Source organism: Ovis canadensis, chromosome 13 (genome assembly GCF_042477335.2).
Source record: "Ovis canadensis isolate MfBH-ARS-UI-01 breed Bighorn chromosome 13, ARS-UI_OviCan_v2, whole genome shotgun sequence".
In the NCBI taxonomy this organism is placed as follows: Eukaryota; Metazoa; Chordata; class Mammalia; order Artiodactyla; family Bovidae; genus Ovis; species Ovis canadensis.
In genome coordinates, this window is record NC_091257.1 from 61468391 (window position 1) to 61482376 (window position 13986).

Here is a 13986-nt window from a genome sequence, read left to right on the forward strand (position 1 = left end):
TTCTGAGGCTGGAGAAGGGAGCACTTGGGTGAAGGCTACCAGGTCTTCAGGAACCAGCGCCTGGGGGTGTGTGTCAGGGGGTGGTTGTGGGTTGGGGCCAGGCAGTGGAGGGACTGGAGTGTCCGATCAGAGGGTGGATGTGTATTCAGTGGACAGCACAGGAAGTACTGAATTTCCTGTTCTTGAAAGGGAATAAATGCCACTGTTTCTCCGGAGCCAACTTAGGTCACTCCCGCGCCACAGGGTCAAGCAGTTGGCGGTGAGGGAACCACCAGGAGGCCGTCAGGATGACCCGGGCCTGCAGGAGGGGCTGAATTGTGGGAGGGGAGTCGGGTGACAGTGACCCGCAAGAGCCTCGAGGGGCCCAGGGAGCAGAGGCTGCGCGAAGACCGAGGAGGACAGACTCCGGACTCTTCCTAGCCTCGCTCCCTGGGAGAATGGTGGAAGCCACCATAAGCCAGGAGGAGGGGCTGGTGTGCGGATTCTGGGTTTGGGGGCGTCTGGGCGAGGTTATTCAGGTGGACAGTCGGAGGGGTGAGCTGGCTGCCCCAGACGGCCAGGACTGGAGGCCCAGTCTGCTGATGCCCGAGAGGTGATAGCGCTGCGGTGGCAGCGGGAGAGACGGGAGACCTGCCGGGAACCGGGCCCCGGGAGAGGACGCGCTGGGGGCGTGCGTGCGCGCGGTCTGCCCGCGCACGTGGGGATCTGGGACACCCCACCTCCTCGGCCTCACGGTGGGGCGTGAGCCGAGGCCGAGTCCTGATTGTGGCCCCAGGGCCTACAGCTGCGGGAGTTAGGATCCTCCAACCCGGGCCTCTTTCCACGGCCCCTGTCCCCAACCCACAGGCGCATTTATTAAAAAAAAAAAATAATAATAATCAGCCCGCAAAGACTAGGAACGCAGAGGCTGGGGCTCCAGCCGGTCATTTTCTGCCTCAGGCCCGGGGAGGGCGGGGGCCGGGCTGGGCGGGGAGGCCCGCTGCGCCGGTGCGCGCGCCAGGGCCCCGTGCGCGCGCCCCGCCCCCGTCCCCGCCGTGCGCGCGCCCCGCCCCCGTGTGTGCGCGCGCTCCGCCCCGCCCCCCGCCTCCCAGTGCGCGCCCTCGCCTCGCGCGCGCTCCGCGGAGCCGCCGGTGCAGCGGGGCGAGCGCGCTCCGGGCGGGCCGGGGGCGCGGGCGCGGGGCCGGCGAGCCGGGGCGCGCGGGGGAGGCGCCGGGGAGGAGCGCGCTGCGCCGCCGCCCGGCCTGCCGCCGCTCGGTGCGGGTCCGCGGGGCGCGAGGAGCGGCGAGACCGCGGCCTGGAACAAAGGGAGGCCGGCGCGGGCGGGGGCGGCGCGAGCATGGCGGACCGCAGCCTGGAGGGCATGGCGCTGCCCCTGGAGGTGCGCGCCCGGCTGGCCGAGCTGGAGCTGGAGCTGTCGGAAGGTAACAGGCCCGGCGCTCGGCCGGCCGCGCTGTCACGGGGCCCGGGAGGGCGGGGGTCCCGGCGCAGGGCGAGAAGCGGCCCCCGCCCTGCGGCTCTGCGTCGTCCGCCGCGGCCCCGGCGCCGGGGACCGGTGGGGCCTGGGGGTTTCTGGGGGTCCGGGGCTGAAGGGCGGGCCCGTGGCTTGGGGCGCAGGGCGAGCCTCGGGCCGGGGGCGCAGGACGGGCCTCGGGCTTGGGGCTCAGGGCGCGACGCGGGCTGGGGGCGCCTCTGGGGCCGCAGGACGGGCCGCGGGCCGGGGGCGCAGGGCGGGCCGCGGGCCGGGGCGGCCTCGCGCGCGGCCTGGTGGACCGGGCTGTGTCCTTGGTGCGCGTCCGAGCGCTGCCCACCGCGGCCGGGCCGGGGGCGGTTCCGCGACGCGCGGCCTGAGGCGCCGCGGGCCTGGTTCTAATGCGAAACTTGTCGTTGGACTTGAGGGTCTGACCGCGGGGTCCGCGGCGTCCGGCCTGGACCGGCCAGCACCGCTATTGTTTCCGTGCGCTGGACGCGAAGGTTGGCTGGAACTGGAGAGCCCCCTCCCTCAGGCCGGGTCTGTGCCGCGTTCAGCGGCTCACGCTTCCAATTTGTGACAGATTCGCTACAGTGATTTCATGGAGTGTTATATACGGTTTCTTATTTTCTTTTAAGGCCGGGATCATGTGCTCAGCTGTCATAAGTTTTAGATTGGGGTTTGCTGTGTCTTTTTATAAAACCCACTAAAGTTCCGAAATCTTGAATGTTGACTATAGATTTAGAATGCACCCGGCTCACCCTGGGAAGGCCACTAATACACTCGGGGTGGAGAGAGGCCATGTCCTCTCAAATTTATATTTGGAGCAGTTTAGTAGTGAACTCGTGTGTGTGTGTGTGTGTGTGTGTGTGTGTGTGTGTAACGGTTTTGTGGGGCTGGCAGTCAGAAAGTAGATTCATAGGTGCCAGTTTTCATCCGCTGGGAGAAACTGGTGTTGACCTGATGTTTTCCCTTTTAACACTTTCAGGGGGGAAGAAGGTGGTAAAGGTGGGGGCCTGGGTGAGGTGTCTCTTCAGATGGTGCCCTCTGGAAGGCTCCTGTTTCATGTTCGGGATCCTTCGGGGCTCTGTGATGCTCAGCTGTCCCATAGGAGATGTTTCCTGGACTCTGCTCAGCAGCCACTGTTTGAGGGGCTGCAGGCACTGCTGGACCTCAGTGCGAGCTCAGCTGGGGAGCAGAGCTTAGTCCACACTGGTGGGTAAGGAGTTCTGTGTGGACAGGTGGCTTGGAGGGGCGCAGGACCCACTAGAGAATATTTGCCCAAGTTCTTTGGCTTCATCACTGCTCACATGGGTTCTTCTCCCCTGCCCCCTACCCGCCACAGCTCTGCACCGCAGCTGTGCTGTTTACAACACCCTATCCTTCCTGCCTTGTCTCCAAACAAGCTCTTCTGCTCTATCTGCCTCATCCCGATGTTGTGTCAGTATGCCCCTGTGCAGCCTCTGAACTGACCAGAATCCCTCCACCTCCCCAGTCAGCCTGGACTGGGCTCTCACCTTGCTTCTGCCTGTCTGGGACAGTGTGTGGCCCCTGGTGGGAGTGGCTGATGTGAACGTGGACAGAACACACTCACTTGCTGGGTGGCAGTTACCGGTCACCCTCAGTCACTCCTAGACTGTGTCCCTGTTGCCCAGAGGATGGCAAAGCATGTGCTCAGCCTGGTTCTCTGTGAATACCTTGTGTCCTTGCAGATTTTAAAAAGGGTTTAATGAATTTTTATTGAGTGTCAGGACAGAGGAAGGGGCATGTGTTTGCATGCTCGAATCATATTATTGTTTCTCCCTCTCTAAACCTCCCTAGGCCTGGCTGAAACACCCAAGAGAGGAGAGGGTTGTTGCTGTGACTGCCCAGCGTGAGCCACCCCCCTACTCCCCTTTAGCTGTGTCATGTTTGACTTGTGTTGTCTGCATTGGGTTGATTGGGTCTCTCTTTAAGGTCATTTGGAATTTTGTGTATTGTGACCATGTAGTATAGTTTTACTGGCTTAAACTAGATTAATCGACTTGCTTTTCAGTATTGTTTACCAGAAACCAAAGAATGAAAGGATCAGAAATTTTTGTCTCTTTACATTTCGGAACTTAAAAATCCCCCACCTTATCCACTTGCAAAGCGAAAACTTAAAACAACTTTTAATGCTGAATTGAGAGTATTGCTTTCATATTTATCTTCAATCAGGATTCATATGAAGAGAATTCTTTAAGTTAGTCATTTTATTAAAAGGTTAGAGAATACTGTGGAAACGTGTGTGGACTTGCCAGCACTCAGTTCTTACAGAGGCGCATGGAAAGCAGTCCCGTTTTCAGCACATAATGTAGGCTGAAAAACCAGAGTAGCTATTCTCTCAATGTTCCTACGTGGCCTGCCAGCCGCGAATGGTTGTGTATAATCTAGATCAGTAGGTGCTGGTCCAGCTTTGGTTTGCCCTGTCTGCTGTGCTGTTACAGACACTAATGTTCTGTTTTATGGGTCACTGTTGGGTGCAGGGTTGCAGATTGACTTCTTGGCTGCAGAACTCATATTTCCACTTTCCTGCCCTGCTGGTTGCCCCCTCTTTTCTTTCCACTGTCTGTTGCTGTCCGGTGCTTCCCCTCGGGACGCTGGGCTCCTCTCCCCGAAGAACTAGTGCCAGCAAAGAACAGGAGCTCTCTGTGGGGAGAGGCGTCTGATCCTTGCGTCTGGGGGAGTCCTGGGGGCCAGGAGGATGCTTGGCACTGAATGTGAGATGGAGAGGAAGCTGGTGAGCTGGCGGGTTGCTGGGGGCCAGGTAGGGTGATGGAGGCTCTTTTCCCCACACACTTTTCCCTGAATCATTTTTTTCTTCCCTCTCTTCCCCTCCCTTTCCCTTCATTATTGCCTTTTGGAATCATGCATTTTTTCTCTTTGGCTTTAAGAGGGCCACTAAGTAGGTAATATGTGAATAAACAGTATTTGGCTTAAAGGAAAACTTTAAATGGAAACATCAGCAAAGCAGAGCAGAAAGAGAAAATTTCTCAATAAAGGGACTCATGTCTTACTAAAAAAATTAGCTGTTGATTGAAATTCAGCAATACATTTCTCTGTTAACTGATGGTTTGTGTCCTGGGCTATGCACACCCTGGACTTGCAGCTCTAGACGATCTCAGCCCACTCTTTCAGCAATGGTTGCATTCTTATTTTGGTAGGACTTTGGGAAATTGCCTTGTGATGCAGCCTGTGAAAACCGTGACGTTTGCAGAAGGGACATCTGTTAGCTTTATACTTTGTGGTTTTTGATTGTGAGTGTGCCTACTGACTTCCTAACTCTTGCTTATGGGAGTTACTAAGTCTGTAAGGTCCTGAATTCCTGCAACTAGCAGTTATGTTTTATAATTGACTCCAACTTAACGTTTTCTAGTAAGTTCGAAACTGCCCAAGGGAGGTGGTGGGTGCCGTCAGTTCATTGTACTGGTCAAGGAATCAGTCTTTTTTTAAGTTACAGATGAGTAGTTCACATGCAGCTGGCATAATCCTGTAAAATCGTAAAGAGATGGCCAGTTGGAAGGTTCGTAGGTTGGGGGCAGGTGTCTTCAGGGCTGCCAGCACACAGTCGCAGATGCATCCAGCTCTGCGGCCTGAGCTCCGTCCCCTGCAGCCCCAGCTGTTCTTGGCGGTGCCTGTGACTGCAGAGCTGGCCCCCCGAGCTGAAGTCTGGGACCACCTTCCACGGGTGGGGGAAGGAGACCACTGTCTCTCATGCAATCCAAACATTCTCCTCATTGAAAGGAAACAGGGGGCTCTGAAAAACAAGTGTGTGAAAAAATGTTTTCTTCCAGAGTCTCACTGATAACTTGTCACTGGGAGGGGAGGAAGGAAGGGGGTGCAGATTCAGGGAGTGACAGCTGAGCTGTTGCACCTGCAGTCAGTCCTCACGCAGTTAATAGAGCCCGTTACCTTTGGGGCGGCATGTCAGTGCTGGTCCTGGGAGCTGGAGTCCTTGGCTTTATGAATCTAAAATAAAAGATTATTACCTGAATTACAGATATTTACAAAATGGCAGCACTGATATGGGTGGGATGTGAAATGTGTGGACTTGAGTTTTAAGAGTTGTTCAGAGTTATGAAAATTGTTACATTTGAATGTTCTTTTCTTGAGTAAATATAGATGTCAGGTTTAGCTGGGAAGGTAAAGGCACATATTCAAGGCCCTAATGTGTAAGGTTGATCCCTGTGCTCAGAAGGTATTTATGGTGCTGTAGTCACACTTAGAGCTGAATGCCGTGAGGTCACAGCTGTAACAGTGACTATTTGTTTCATTCTGGGCCCACTGGCTTTATATTCTTGTTATGGTTTGGAGGCTACAGGCTGTTGGATGTTATGAGTCACTTTTTGCCTTCCTCCTCCCAGCCTTTTTTCAAATGAGAAGTCTCTTTTTTTAGAGCTGATTTTTTTTTTTTAAGCAGTGATTTATGGGATGAGTTGTAGCATTCTTCTGAATTGCAGAGAGAATGTATTGGAAAATCTTCGTTTTGATGTCATGTATATGGACTGACTCACCAGTTCACATCCTAGTCATATTAAGTTTCTCATAATTACTCAGGCATCTTCCTAAAATCAGATGCTTGCCTGCAGGTATTGGCTAGGTTTCGCACATCAGTGTTTTTCCTGGAACAGGGGACACTTCATCTGCTGTAACATGGAAGGCACCTTGGGTAACACAATGGGCTCCGGCCGCTGTTGACGGTTCCCGTCCTCCAATCTCTTCGTCTGTATCCCTCGCTTTCAAGGTTGCCAGTGTTGATTTTCCTTCTTCTCAGTCTTTTTGTGCTCCCTACAGAGGTCACCTGCTGTCATTGCCGGTGCACCTTTCTTTCTGCTGAGAGGGTCAAAAGCTTGTGACGTCTCAGAAGCAGCAGTTGCATCAATTTGTTGGTGATGATAATACATAGCTCTCTCGAAGGGGAGACTCTTAAGTGGGAATTCATGTGTGAGAACACAGGAGTGGGGCTTGTACATATATGGCCCTTTCTTCAGGACTCAGTGCGGTATTAATGTTCATAAGCACTTAAAGACCAGTAAAGCGGGGAAGGGCTGAGATGTTGGGCTGTAAAGTCAATGACAACAAGCAGCCTTCTTTTGGGGGAGGGGACTGGGGAGGTGGCTCTTTAGTTTTGCTGCTGCTGAATATTGTGCAAAATGAAATGTGCTCTGAGAATCACAAATTGAGATCCTTCTTTACCAAGCATTTTGTGTGATAGGTATGAGAAGTCAAGGGAAAAAAAGACCCAAGATAGTGAGCACAGAAGCAGTCTGTGATTGATAGTGTTAAACAGATCTTTCCCTTCTGGGCTGCTGGTTTTTAAATCATATTTCTTTTGCTTATTAGGTTGGAAACTTTCTGTGTCCCCATGAAAAGATTGAAAACTGCCTGCCAGATCCAAATCAGTTCTGTCGGCACCAGAGACAGCAATTCTTTGCATACTTGTCTGCAGTTATGCACAATTAGAATTTTTTTTACTGAATTATCTGGTTCGTCAAGTCAGGTATTTTTCTGTTTGTTTTTTTTTTATTAGAGGAATACTAAAACTTTTTAAAATTATGAAGTAAAGAATTCATATGTAAATATGGGTCCAGTTCAGTGTGGGCTGGTTCATACCCCCAGACTCAGATCTGAGCCTCTGGCCGAGGAGGGAGGTAGTTCATGCATCTGACTTCCCTGTGGCCGCTTGGTGCTGGGCAGGGACGCTTTCTCCTAAAACCACAAGCAGTCTCTCGTGTCCTGACCATGTGTCTTACCAGTGTAGCTCGCCATGTGTCAGGGATTTATGAAACGTCCTGTTAGTGGGGAGAGACCCACCCATCCCAGTTTCCGTGCTACCCAGTCTTAATCCTGCCTTCGTGGCTTTGTTTTGGCTGTTCTCTTCTGTTGGCAGAGCCTCCTGTCAGGACTTCTTCACTCTCGGGAAAATCATGAGCACCCGCTTAGAGCCATGTCCCGTTTCTGGCCCGAGTGTCATGTCCCTGAGAAGATGATGGTGATGTGGCTCCAGTGAAGGGTGGGGGGTGGTGTGTGTGGCTCCAGCTGATGCTTCCGGGACAGTTTACCTGAAATGAGAAGTATAAACTGTGTTGCTAATTAACCTTATCAGAAGATTCTGGGTCCTTATGAGTAAAGTAATGTAAGTAAAGATTACGTGCTTCGTTGCAACTAGAGCACATCAGGTCATATCAGTGTCACGAAGACTCAGATGACAAGATCTGTGTCTACAGGATTGCACCTTCACAGAGGGTGAGAGCCGTAGCAAAGCCCAGTGGTGTCAGTGGCCAGAATGGGTGATTTGGAGTTGGCCAGACGCGTTAGGAAGGACGGGTTCACCCCAGAGTCGGTCTCGGGGGCTGGATTTAGTGGAGGGGGCACGGAAAGCACCAGGTCCATGTTTCACTCGTGGGTGACCTTCTGTGCTTCCCGAGCCTCTTTGGGTCTTTCTCTAAGTCTTATTTGTGGAGATTTGTGTGCAGAGCTTGAGAATTGTCATGTGTGTCCTCTGTGGAGTCTTACTCCAGATCTTCATGTGTGGGGAGGGTGTCCCCCGCTGTCAGATCGGGTTAAGGACCCTGCCTTTGGGACAGTTGTGGGGATCAGTGGTACAGCCAAAGTGTCTGCTCCGTAAACATCCATCCCCGCACTTCTCCTGAGGCGCTGTCACTGGGCCAGGGTTTCCCAGCCCCCCCTTTGTCTCTGTGGTTTGAGTTACAGGGATTGTGAGAGGGGCCCTGGGAGAAAAGCAGGGGGCCCAGTGTGGGTGGGGAGTGTGGGGTGGGGAGGGCGTCTCTTAATAGTTGCTGCCTGGACACTTAACCTGCCTGGGGCAGCTTCAGAGCTGTGAGGCCTCTTTTTTTTTTTTTTAATGATAAATCTTCCTTTCTGGTGGACTCTCTGTGTCAGTACCCCTGGAAACCCCCTTTTCAACCCTTTTACTTTTCAAGAGAAAAGGAAGGGTGTCCTAGGTCAGACTCCAGCCCAGGTGTGTCTGCCAAGGACGACCTGTTAGGTCACAGTCATTGAATCCGGGACCATGTGTGGATCTCCGCTCAGAGTCCTTCCCGGCGCCTCGTGGAGGCAAGGCTGACCTCCACCGGCCCTGACTCTGGACTCTTCCTCCTGGAGCTGCATGTTCCCCCAGCCCTCAGTGTGTGTGGAGAGGGCTCAGCTAGCTAGCTTCTCCTCGTTTCCCACGACAGAGGACCTGTATGCCACTACGGGCCGCACAGGTGGGGCTGCGTGAGCCCGGGCAGCTCTGAGAGGCCAAGTCAGAATCAGGCTCGCTGTGGCCCTGACGCCGGGGCTCGGTGCACCCCCCACCCCTCTGCCCAGCACTCACCACAGGGCCTGGGCTTTTACCCTTTACAGTCACCTGGGGTTATGTCGGTGGGTCCGTGTGGGTTTGTGAGTGTGAGTGGACTCTTCTCATCGGTTTTCGTAAGCTGCTTCTCTCTTCCCTCCTGGCTGCACTAGGGCTTTGTTGCTGCCTGCAGGCTTTCTCTGGTTGTGGTGCGTGGGCTTCTCCCTGCGGTGGCTTCAGTGGCTGTGGAGCACAGGCTCTAGGGCGTGCAAGCTTAGCTGGGGTGTGGGCATGTGGGATCTTCCTGAACCAGGGATTGAACCCTTATCCCCTGCTTTGGAGGCAGATTCTTAACCACTGGACCACCAGGGAGCCTTTGTGCTTCAGTGAAACCTAAGCTGGTTCTTTTAAAATAAAAACTGGAGATAATCTGAAGCGCCTCCCCCACCCCCCTGCCATGAACGTGTGTGTGTATGTGTGTGTGTGTGTGTGTGAAGTCTCTCAGTTGTGTCTGACTCTTTGTGACCCTGTGGAAACTATACAATCCATGGAACTCTACAGGCCAGAATACTGGAGTGGGTAAGCCTTGCCCTTCTCCCAACCCAAAGTTATGTATAATAACTATTAATACTTGAGTAACAGCAAGTAATAGGATGGAGCTGTGTATGGATGTGTGCTCAGCTTCTTCTGACTCTTTTCCTCCCCGTGGACTGGAGCCCATCAGACTCCTCTGTCCATGGGATTCTCCAAGCAAGAATACTGGAGTCGATTGCCATGTCCTCCTCCAGTGGATCTTCCCAACCCAGGGACTGAACCCAGGTCTCCTGCATCTCCTGCATTGCAGGTGGATTTTTTACCCCGAGCCACATGGGAAGCCCATAAGGTAATCTTTAAGGAGCTGTTTAAGCAAGGGTGCAGTTCCACTAAACTTAAGTCATTAAAAAACCCCTGTTTAAGTCCAAGGAAAAATCAGCTTGCCAGGGTGGAAACTTTTTTACTATGTACATTGTAATGCGTCTCAGGCCCACACTTTACTGTTGCAGTGCTGTGTCCTGTAGGGACATTCTGTCAACATGAGATTTGGTGTTTGGGTGGTTTTGTTGTTTCATTCTGCTGTTAGCTCAAGTGAATACAGTCTTACTGCAAATAGTGGGGCCAGTCCTCCCCCACCAAGCCCCAAAATGACTTGGAACAAATGAGAAATAGCACTTGGAGTCATTTTGCTGTTGATACCAGAGTCCAGACTGTAAGAATTTTTTTTACTTGTACGTAAGTTAATATGAAAAGAAAGTAGATTTCTGCCTCCTCTGTTTCTATGGTGATGAATTATTATTTAGCTGTTATACTGGTAAGGAATAATATAGGCATCTGTAATGCCTGTTGGTGTTTTAGAATTTCTTCCCTGTTATTTGGAAGACCTGGCTCTGGACACAGGGATGAAAATAACGTTGATTTTGCTTGTTTCCTTCATGACTTGTTGAATTTGACACAGGTAGGATTCTGGTTGAAATCTCTCCTTTATGGAAAGTGTCATAAGTAAAACACACTTTCTGAAAGTGTTTTGCAATGTTCTATCTCTCATGAATGCAGAGGAACAGAGCCTTGGGGAAGGAATGTGGGCAGGGGTTCCTTGGAGGGACTGCCATTCTGCAGGTGACAAGTGTCTACTGTGGCAGGTGCTTTGCACAGGAACTAAACTCGTAGACTGGCTGTGTGAGTGGGGTTGTAGGGCAGTCTGACCACTATCACTCTTTCTGTTTAAGATTTATTTTTCGGCTGTGATGGGTCTTCGTTGCTGCGTGCAGACTTCCTTCAGATGCAGGAAGCAGGGGCTCCCCTTCGTTGTGGGGCTCCCCTTCGTTGTGGTGTGTGGGCTTCTCTTGTTGCGAAGCAAGGGCTCCAGGGTGCACGGGGCTCAGTAGCTGTGGCTCATGGACTCTTGCAGTTGTGGTGCATGGGCTTAGTTACCTGCAGCATGTGAGATCTTCCCAGACCAGGGATCAACCTGGTGTCCCTTGCATTTCAAGGCGGATTCTTAACCACTAGACCACCAGGGATCCCCTGTCAGTTATTCTCGAAAGATGATGTGAGGTGGGAGCAGTATTTAGAACACTAGCATTTCTTGAATAGAAGAGATGAAATAAACCTTGTATATCTCATGGTGTCTTAAGGCTTTCAGCTGCTTTCATGTTGACATTTTTTTACTCCTTTGAAAGTATTTTCTAGGAAAATGACATTAGCTTCTTTGTATAGATGAGGAGACTTCAAACGAATAGAAACTCACGAGCTCTAGAATATTGGCTTCGTGACACATTTCCACCATCACGAGTTAACTGAACCGTTGAGTAGGTTTCTTCTGAAGCAGGATGGGGACCCCGTCTTCTATGAGATCAGCAGCAGGAGCTCTGGAGTCCGGGGGGCTTCTAGGAGGGTGAGCAGTGGGCAGCCTCCTCCGCAGCAGCCTGTTCCTGTCAGAGAAAATCATTCATCTTTTCCTTGCACAGGGTTGTAATGGGTGGAGGCTTACGCTGCACATTTTCTTTGCTGTCTGCCTCTAAATTTATATTTAAGATTGAATCTGTCATCTAGGGGATGGATATGTGGGTGTTCACCATACACTTCTGTTTTCTGTATGTTTGAAATGTTCCTGTTTCTCGTGGAAGATGAACAGCATCCTTTAGAATCAGGAGACTGGATCAGGTTCATCAGAAATCTTCATAGTTTTGCTCAAGAGATGATGCTGTTAATTCTTGTGTTGTTTCCTGGAAAAATATTTTACTTGAGCTTCCAGGAATAACCTCTTCAGTGTCTCTACAAGAGTGACCTCTCTCCGAGCTTCCTATTACTAACTAAGATGATGGCGAGTCTGTTTAAGCTGCCACCAATCACTGACAAGGTGATCAATCTTAGGTCTTTTAAGCAGAGTGCTTTTCTTCTAAGCGGAGTGCCTGTCTGATGACCTCCAGGCCTTGCAGAGATGGGGGCCATGTCTGATGGATGTGAACCACCCGCTCTTGGTCCCCAGAGAACTGGAGTCTTGTCGGGAGGAGTGGACAGTGCATAACTCGGGCTTTTTAAAATCAGATGTTGCAAAGTGATGTCTTTTTTTGTCATGAACGGAGCGTGTTACCTGTCTGTGGGGGAGGACACTTACATGTCTCAGGGCAACACTCCCTGATTGCTCACCTGTACTAAGCACTGCATCAGGTGTCTACATAGATCGCTTTTTTTTGGAAGGACATTTGTCTCACAAAAAGGGAAGCACGTTAGCAAGCTTGCCTGGGGCTCCGTGGCTGGGTGGGTGCCAGTTGGCTGGTTTGCCCTGGAAGCCCTCTCAACACCAGCCTCCTCAGTTCTGTCTCCTGACTGGACATCATCCTCATGGAGTGAGCCAGGAGTCCAGCTCACAAATGGAGTGTGGAAGGAGATACCAAGCTTTTGGTATGTGTGGTGACTTCTCTTATTCATGTATTTACTTTCACATACCCTAATGATATGTTTTTTTCACCTGATGTAACAGTTAATTACCAGCCATTACTGGTACAGAGTTCCATGAAGGATATTTTAGGAACCTGTAGTCTCAAAAAAGAGCCTTTGTTTTCATAACTATAATGTTCTTAATAACGTTGTTGGGATTGTGGCTTTCTTTTGTTTCTTATTTTTAGATTCTTGAGTGGAAGCTATTTAGTGATTACTCATAATTGTGAAAATAATCTAGCAATTATAGGAACTTGTTAGGACAAATCTGTGTTTTCCTTTCTTTTATGTAAATAAAAATATTAATCCAAATAAATGCTGGCAGGAATGACCATGTGGGTAGATTTTTATGTGATGTGGCCATCTTGAGATATCTTCTCAAGACTTTTCTAGAGCACTTATCTTTATTCTCAGTGCTTGAACCCTCCCTGTTCCCTGATTGCTCCCATTTGAACCAGAAATTTGAATCCACGTGTCCAAGATGCACTTGTGTGTGTGTGCACGTATTGTTGCACTGGTTTGCTGTGAGAGGGGCTGTTTGAACACTGATTTTGGACAATTTCCAGTCTTGGTCAAAAAACCTGTAACTCCTTACTGCTGCTACTGCTGGTAAGTCGCTTCAGTCGTGTCTGACTCTGTGCGACCCCATAGACGGCAGCCCACCAGGCTCCCCCATCCCTGGGATTCTCCAGGCAAGAACACTGGAGTGGGTTGCCATTTCCTTCTCCAATGCAGGAAAGTGAAAAGTGAAAGTGAAGTCATTCAGTCGAGCCTGACCCTCAGCGACCCCATGGACTGCAGCCTTCCAGGCTCCTCTGTCCATGGGATTTTCCAGGCAAGAGTACTGGAGTGGGGTGCCATTGCCTTCTCCGGTAACTCCTTACTAGTAAAGGTAAAAATTCTAGAGAACATGGACTATTCTGTCTCCAGATCATTTTTATGTATTTATAATCACACCTGTTCTGTTAGCAATGAAGGCCATCAGTCTTGGCCTAGTCAGGCCACGCTTATAGAATTAAGGGAAACAAGATGATTTCCAGCTTGTTTTAAGTCTAAAGCTGCTAGCTATCTTCATAATAACCCAATCTTAAAAATGATACAATTAGACTTTTAGTGAATTAAGTTAATTTGGTTATCTGCGGTTGAATCATTTCACTGCATTGTGAATTAACTTTTTTTGATTTCTTCATGATATGGAGTCAGTCCAGAAGGTAGGCTGTAGCCTCAGACCAAAGCATTAACGTTGTTACTTGTAACTTGAGACCAACTCTGAGATGACAGCCATACCTTTTGTTTAGCTCCTGCTTTCTACCTTGTTCTTGAGTCCCTGTTGGTCTTCCTGTGTTCTTTCCACATCCCTGCTCCATCCTTCTTCTGTTCTGTTGTCTTTCCGACCCATTGTGGATGTGTGTAGGGGAGAGATGGTTCTCACTGCTGTGACTTTCTGATAACTTGTGGAAAGGACTTTGTTTTTGAGCAAAACACCTCTAAATGGACCTCCAGTCACCTGAATATCATGGTTTTGTGGACTGTCTGTGGAAATTTTTCATTGTTTTTTGTGGGGTTTGGCTGACCTCTCTGCCCCACCAATTATGCCTCCCATTCTGTGTACTCAAACTCTGTAAGCCTGGTCAACACTGTTAGATGCAAAATAATGAACAGAGCGCTATAAATAAGAATTCACGTGTTGCCACACAAATGCTTTCCCCGTCATTTCAGTGTG

At 50.6% G+C, this 13986-nt stretch overlaps 1 protein-coding gene across 7 annotated transcripts in view; it reads left to right on the plus strand.

Annotated features, from left to right (window-relative positions):
* The first annotated feature begins 1124 nt into the window (after positions 1-1124).
* Positions 1125-13986, plus strand: part of DIP2C (disco interacting protein 2 homolog C) — a 308047-nt gene continuing 295185 nt past the window's right edge. For 4 of the 7 annotated variants that reach the window (XR_011248191.1, XM_069547940.1, XM_069547941.1 and 1 more), the window contains exon 1: positions 1125-1421. Coding sequence is in view for 5 of the 7 variants with exons in the window: in XM_069547940.1 (XP_069404041.1) it covers positions 1337-1421 (85 nt within the window). In the remaining 2 variants the exon portion in view is untranslated. The remainder of the gene's footprint in view (positions 1422-13986) is intronic. The other 3 variants (XR_011248192.1, XM_069547942.1, XM_069547943.1) reach the window with 1 other exon arrangement.